Genomic DNA, 7552 nt, shown 5'->3' on the forward strand with positions numbered 1-7552 from the left:
CTTGATAAAACAACTTTCATAAACCTTATCATCTTATCAACCAACCAACGTGAAGTTTTAACCCTTTATAAGTGTATTATAGGACACTCTATCGCTATCACATCATAAATTCATCACTTTTTCTCGTTTGCTTTTCTATAGGATCACTCAGTTAGTTTGGAGAATGTTATAGATAAAGTGCATCGAAGTGCAACCAACAAACCATCGAAGTGCAACCATCTTTGATAAACATATGTAACCCCTGTCAAACAATAAATCAATTTTGTAAGCCCCAATAACATTTCTGGCATCCACAAAAATTTAATCTTGATAAACGAACGTGCAACCAACTTTGATAAACCTTATCATCTTATAAACCAACCAATGTATTTAACCCCGTCAAACAATAAATCAATTTTGTAAGCCCCAAAAAAGTTTTGGGGATAATCAACCTTATCTTTGTTTACATAGCACTTGACCTAATTACATAAAGCACGTGACCTATATCTTAAACGCAGACCAATAAAAATTCAACCTTATCTTATCTTATCTTTACCAACCAATGTATTTAACCCCGTCAAACAATAAATCAATTTTGTAAGCCCCAAAAAGTTTTGGGGATAATCAACCTTATCTTTGTTTACATAGCACTTGACCTAATTACATAAAGCACGTGACCTATATCTTAAACGCAGACCAATAAAAATTCAACCTTATCTTATCTTATCTTTGCATAAACCACTTGACCTATATCTGAAACGCAGAAAGTATCTCTACTCACAACATATGTATGTTTAGTCGAAATTTGTAAATTTATATATGTTCGCATACACACATATGATTTTTATGAAACATTCATGCCCCAAACATAATATATTCTAACATTTAATATAGATGTCCCAAACATTTAGTGTTAGTTTACGAACATTACATGTTTGCACTTAAATATATTGTGTTTTAAAATTGTGCCCGAAACACATTTTGTTTATTTTGGAACATATGAAAAACATATTTTTCTAACAGTGCACAAACCAAAAAAGCGTTCAAAAATAGAAGATGTTTTTCAACGCTTTATTTTAAAAACGTATACATAGAATAATTTCTACTTGAAGTCGAGTCTGAATTTGGAAATTTAAATTTTCGCTAGTGCGTTTTTAAAGTTCTTTGATAGCTCATGAAGAAAAAGCTGAAAAAAACTAATAAATTCCAATTCGAAATCAATACCAAAATCATTAGTGTACAAAATCTTTGGAACCGGACATGCTCTTTTTTAGTGTATGTAAGAAAAAATTGGGGCATTAGAGGGTTAATGGAATGGATTTACTTTTACGAAAATTGGACAACAATAGGTTTGTTTAGGTAATTTTCCAATAAAAGTTATTCAGTATAAACTTGCAAGATAGTAAGAATAGATTTTTTTCTTTTGGGTAAAATTAGTGCAATTGTACACGTTCACGAATTTATCATTAATTCAGCGGTTTTAAACCAATTAAAACGAAAGATATTTATATTTTCTAATTCTAGTGCAATTGGATTTGTTAACCAGCCGATAATTGCAAGTTTTTACTGGGAAAAATGTTTTTACTGTGAAATGTAAACGAAGGACTACCAGTAAAAATTTGTGATAGTAATCAAAATGTATCGAGTACGCAAACAGAGCTAATATGATTTAAATATTGTTATAGTCTCACAGAAGTATAATTAAAATGAATACAATTAAAATAATATGTATTTTAAGTGAAATAAAGCCTTTAAGTTTGCTAAATTTCAATCAAAAATGTAACTTTTGATACAAAAAAAAATTAGCTTTTTTCTAGTTCTTTTTAGATTTTTTTTAGCTGTTTTTTGGGCAAATCTAGCGGTTTTTGGTGAAACAATTCTGGCAACGCTGTCTTTGGTACACATAAATAAATAAAATAATTTATGTTGGTCCATTGTTAGTATCCTCCACCATACATTTTTCAAATGGATTTAGTTACATGGGATTTAGTTACATTTCCGGAGTAGGCAGGGCTGTGGAGCCGGAGTCTGAAGATTTTGCTGGAGTCGGAGTCGTAAAAATTTTGCTCGACTCCGACTCCGGCTAAACCAAATTTTTTAAAACACTTCACATTTTTGTAACTAAGCAAGTTTTTAAGCAAATTAGTTTCCATTGCGTTATTCATTCGATCAATGTACAGCATGATTGTAAATGAAAATCAACTTCCAATAACGGCTATCTTTTTATGTTTCCTAGAATGTTAGACTAGCAGATGGGCTGGATCGGTCCATTTTAATGTCCATATCAATTTATTTGAAATGTTTCGAACAATCGAAATTATTTTGTTTAATTTTAGTTTTAAGGCCATATACATATGTGGAATATTGGCAGAAAATTTTTTCAAAGTTGTTTTTTATACAAAATTTTGTCAAAATATTATTTCTATAAAAAGTTTTGTCAAAATTTTATTTCTATAGCAAATTTTGTCAAAATTTTATTTCTATACAAAAAAAAAATCAAAATTTTTACTATATTTTTACTATAGAAATACCCGTGTAAAAATTGGTGGATCTAAATAGATATAATCATATCTCAAAATTGGCCGCTTCAGATCTAGGCAGATACACCCAGATATGATGATATAGAATTAGATATAATTATATGTAATTCCGTATAGAGGGAGATCTGACACCAGATCTACTTACATATAGGGATAGATATAATAATATCTAAGACATTAGATCTGGGCCAATTTTGAGATCTGATCAGATCTATATATAGAAAATTTAGTCAACATTTTATTTCTATAGAAAATTGAGTCAAAATTTTGTTTCTATAGAATATTTTGCAAAATTTTATTTCTATAGAAAATTTTGCAAAATTTTGTTTGTTACTCAAAAATTTTTTTAAAATTTTATTTCTATTGATAATTCTATTTCTATAAAAATTTATGTCAAAATTTTATTTCTATAGAAAATTTTGCCAAAATTTTATAGTAATAGATTTTTTTATTAGAAAATTTGGTCAAAATTTTATTTCTATAGAAAATTTTGTCAAAATTTTATTTCTATAGAAAATTTAGTCAAAATTTTGTTTCTGTAGAATATTTTGCAGAATTTTATTTACTACACAAAAAATTTTCTAAAATTGTATTCATCATCAATTTTTTTTTCTTACTGATGCTCACTGATACTCACTGCTATAAAAATGTATTTAAAATTTTATTACTATAGAAATATTTTTATCTATATAAAATTTAGTCAAAATTTTATTTCTATAGAAAATTTAGTCAAAATTTTGTTTCTATAGAATATTTTGCAAAATTTTATTTCTATAGAAAATTTTGCAAAATTTTGTTTAAATTGTATTTCTATTGATAATTTTTATTTCTATAAAAAATTTTGCCAAATTTTATTTCTATAAAAATTTTATTCAAAATTGTATTTCTATATATTTGTCAAAATTTGATTTCTATAGAAAATTTTGCCAAAATTTTATTTCTATAGAAAATTTAGTCAAAATTTTGTTACTGTAGAAAATTTTCCAAAATTTTATTTCTATATAAAATTTTGCAAAATTTTATTTGCTAGACAAAAATTTTTCTAAAATTGTATTCAGTGAGCATACAATTTTGGAAAAATTGCTGCTAAGTCGAAAACTTGTAGAAATGACTCAAATTTTCAAATTTTTCAATGAATGAATTATAAATGCATTTTTGCGAAATTGTCTAAACGATTATAAATATTTCACAAATATTGCCCGAGTTTTGTAGAAGTCTGATTTGAGATTGTATGTAGATCTAAATACAAAGTTGTGCAGAGTATATTGTAATCGGCACGCCCGACTTTAGACTTTCCTTGCATTTTTATTTTTCGTTAAAATTGTGTTACGTCCCATAACGTTAGATTTAAATTTTAAGTGCATAGATTTTGTAGAAGTATATACAATTTTGTCTAAATCGATTCAGATTCAAATTCATGCATATGGAAATATAAACCTTTATATAGCTCGCAACAAATTTAAAGGATTTGAGATAGTATAAATAATTTTGGTCCACAAATACATATACTGTTGGTATCTTCTCATACTATGATAGGTATTTATATTATTTTATTTATTAAACATTGCCATAAATTTGAAATATAGAGTTCAATTGGCATCTAATGTGAAATTAATACCTTTTTTGCACACATAAATAAATACGATACTTTATATCGATCCACTTACGGCACCCCCACAATAGAACTACAAATTAGTGGTATTAAAATGAGATTCAGTTATATTACCCGGAGTCGACTCCGGAGTCGATGATTATAGGCAGCAAATTTTAATTCACTCGTTTTTTTCTGTTATTAAATACAAGTTGACCTTAGTCAAACACTTTTGCGAAGTTGCCTCAAAATTGGTTCAGATTTAAATGTTTCCCATTTTTTTACTAACATTGTGTTCCATCCCAGGGCATGAGCCGACGTAAATTTTAAGTCTATAGATTTTGTAGAAGTCTAACAAATTGTACCCACATCAGGTCAGATTTAAATATATGTAAAGGGTGATTCTTTTGATGTTAGGATTTTCATGCATTAGTATTTGACAGATCACGTGGGATTTCAGACATGGTGTCAAAGAGAAAGATGCTCAGTATGCTTTGACATTTCATCATGAATAGACTTACGATCTGCCACAACGTCGAATTTTCAGTGAATGGGCCCTAGAAAAGTTGGCAGAAAATCCGCTTTTTTATCGACAAATTTTGTTCAGCGATGAGGCTCATTTCTGGTTGAATGGCTACGTAAATAAGCAAAATTGCCGCATTTGGAGTGAAGAGCAACCAGAAGCCGTTCAAGAACTGCCCATGCATCCCGAAAAATGCACTGTTTGGTGTGGTTTGTACGCTGGTGGAATCATTGGACCGTATTTTTTCAAAGATGCTGTTGGACGCAACGTTACGGTGAATGGCGATCGCTATCGTTCGATGCTAACAAACTTTTTGTTGCCAAAAATGGAAGAACTGAACTTGGTTGACATGTGGTTTCAACAAGATGGCGCTACATGCCACACAGCTCGCGATTCTATGGCCATTTTGAGGGAAAACTTCGGAGAACAATTCATCTCAAGAAATGGACCGGTAAGTTGGCCACCAAGATCATGCGATTTGACGCCTTTAGACTATTTTTTGTGGGGCTACGTCAAGTCTAAAGTCTACAGAAATAAGCCAGCAACTATTCCAGCTTTGGAAGACAACATTTCCGAAGAAATTCGGGCTATTCCGGCCGAAATGCTCGAAAAAGTTGCCCAAAATTGGACTTTCCGAATGGACCACCTAAGACGCAGCCGCGGTCAACATTTAAATGAAATTATCTTCAAAAAGTAAATGTCATGGACCAATCTAACGTTTCAAATAAAGAACCGATGAGATTTTGCAAATTTTATGCGTTTTTTTAAAAAAAAAAGTTATCAAGCTCTTAACAAATCACCCTTTATATGGGAACATAAACCTTTATATACAGCACCCAACACGTTTGAAGGATTTGATATGGTATCGAAGATGTGGATCTGTAAAGTGGTGCAGGGTATAATATAGTCGGCCCCGCCCGATTTTAGTCTTAGCGGCTAAATTCGAACTTAGTACTCACCTTAAGCGATAAAACTAAACTGTGTGGATTTCAATGTGATTTTCCATGATTGAAATTGGAAATATTATATTTTCAAATACTTTAAATTCTAATAATTCTTACATTTTACCCTTTTCTTTCAGCCAAACGACCCAATGAAATAAATAATCAAAGACCAACACTGGGTCACACTCAAACAACCCGTAAACCGAATCAGCGTTATCGAGAGGGTTACCACTATCAACCTGTTGCGTCTACGTCCCGCCAGAGTCCCACATTCGTCATAGGCGATGACATTGGGGCCGGTCCATCCACATCCCGATCCAATGATAATTCTAGTGCGTGATAGTTTTTATTCCTCATTATTATAATATTAATAACATTTTTTAAAAATATAAAAAAACCCAAACTTGCATTGAAAACCAAAAAAACAAAAAAATCACAAAACAAAACTCTTTTTTTAATTTAAACATAAATGACTTAGAATTGATTTAAGTAATTTTGATGAAAAAGAAAACGAGAATATAAGAAATAAAAAAATATAAATTGTAACAAAATTAGTTAAAGTGAGAACAAAGAGAAAAATATGAAACGAAAGCTAATGCGCAAGCGCAAAAGCAAAAAACCCCATAAGAAATATTGAAACTGAAAAACAAAAACAATTGGAAATTAGGAAAAAACAGCAAACACGAAAAAAGGAAATAAATGAAAACCAAACAATAATAATGTTAAATTTGTAACTGTGTAAAATTTAAAATGAAAAAATAATAAAATAGCAGCATTATAAGAAACTGGAAATATAAGAATTTAAATGAGAAAAAACAAATTAGAAAACAACACAACAAATATAATAAATTTGCAATATTGAAAAACCGATGAAATTAAAAACCTAAACCAAACAAAAACTATATCTACAGAATAACAAACCAGTAATCATATTATATACAAAGATTAAAGAACAGTACTGACATAAAAAGAGAAAAAGAAAAATACAAAAAACGCTCCATTTAAACCAAATCCAATTTCATAATAACATTTCTTCAAAAATAAGAAATTTACCAATTCCATTATATCGAAAATTACTCAAATTCCCCGGTATTTAAATTTAGTCCTTGCATATGGATTTTTTTAACAATGTTTCATTCCTACTATTTTATGATATTATTAAGTTATCCAGAATTAATAAAAAAAGGGAATCATTGAATAGCAATTGAAATAGAAATTCTTTTCAATTTGAGAGAGCTGCTGAACATACAAACTGGCTATCCTCCTAAACAAAATTTCCCCTAATCCTTAAAACTATTTACATATCGTTCACTTACTTCAGGAGTAAAATGAAGTGTATTACAGTCAGCTAACCGCTGGCAAAATAAATACAAATGTCAAATATATAAAAATATGGTTAAACGATTTTTAACGAATGTAATCTTTTTGTTTTGCTTTTGTGTGGGGCATCGTTATGCCGCATAGATTCGGATATGAGAAATCGGTCTATATTCTTGTCAGCTATGACAATATTCTATTATCCATTGCGGTGTATTGCATACCATAGAATGAATCCAACCCAAGTTTATCGATGATGCCATCTTGACGATTGAACCGATACAAATGTCCATTGGAAATTTTAATAAAGAGCATCAGAATGAGTAAGAAATAAATTCTGTAGTCACGTTTTCAATGAAATTTACGTTTATGTCAATTGACAAAGATTTTTATTAAATTTTTGTGGATAGATAGCATTGAATTATTTGCACAATAGAGGTTAAAACTTTTATCTGATCTTCATCAAACAACCACCACCCAGGAATGTAATTCATTATCTAGAGCTCGAGATTCAGCGCTACAAAAGAAAGCCTCTAGATCAATCAAAGGTCATATGGTGCTCGTCATCTTTTCGCTTGCCCAGCCAGACCTACGCGTCTCACCTCCATTCCGCATTCCATTTTAGTTACAGAGTTCCTCGAAATGGATACACGAAATG

General features: G+C 30.0%; 1 protein-coding gene across 1 annotated transcript in view; it reads left to right on the top strand.

Moving 5' to 3' along the window:
• The window catches only part of LOC142226071 (uncharacterized), a 114844-nt gene extending 107847 nt beyond the window's left edge, over positions 1-6997 (top strand). The window contains exon 6 of the mRNA XM_075295937.1: positions 5715-6997. Coding sequence (XP_075152052.1) covers positions 5715-5917 — 203 coding nt within the window. The 3' untranslated portion in view covers positions 5918-6997. The remainder of the gene's footprint in view (positions 1-5714) is intronic.
• The last annotated feature ends 555 nt before the right edge of the window (positions 6998-7552 follow it).

Source organism: Haematobia irritans, chromosome 2, assembly GCF_050003625.1.
Source record: "Haematobia irritans isolate KBUSLIRL chromosome 2, ASM5000362v1, whole genome shotgun sequence".
NCBI classification, from domain to species: domain Eukaryota; kingdom Metazoa; phylum Arthropoda; class Insecta; order Diptera; family Muscidae; genus Haematobia; species Haematobia irritans.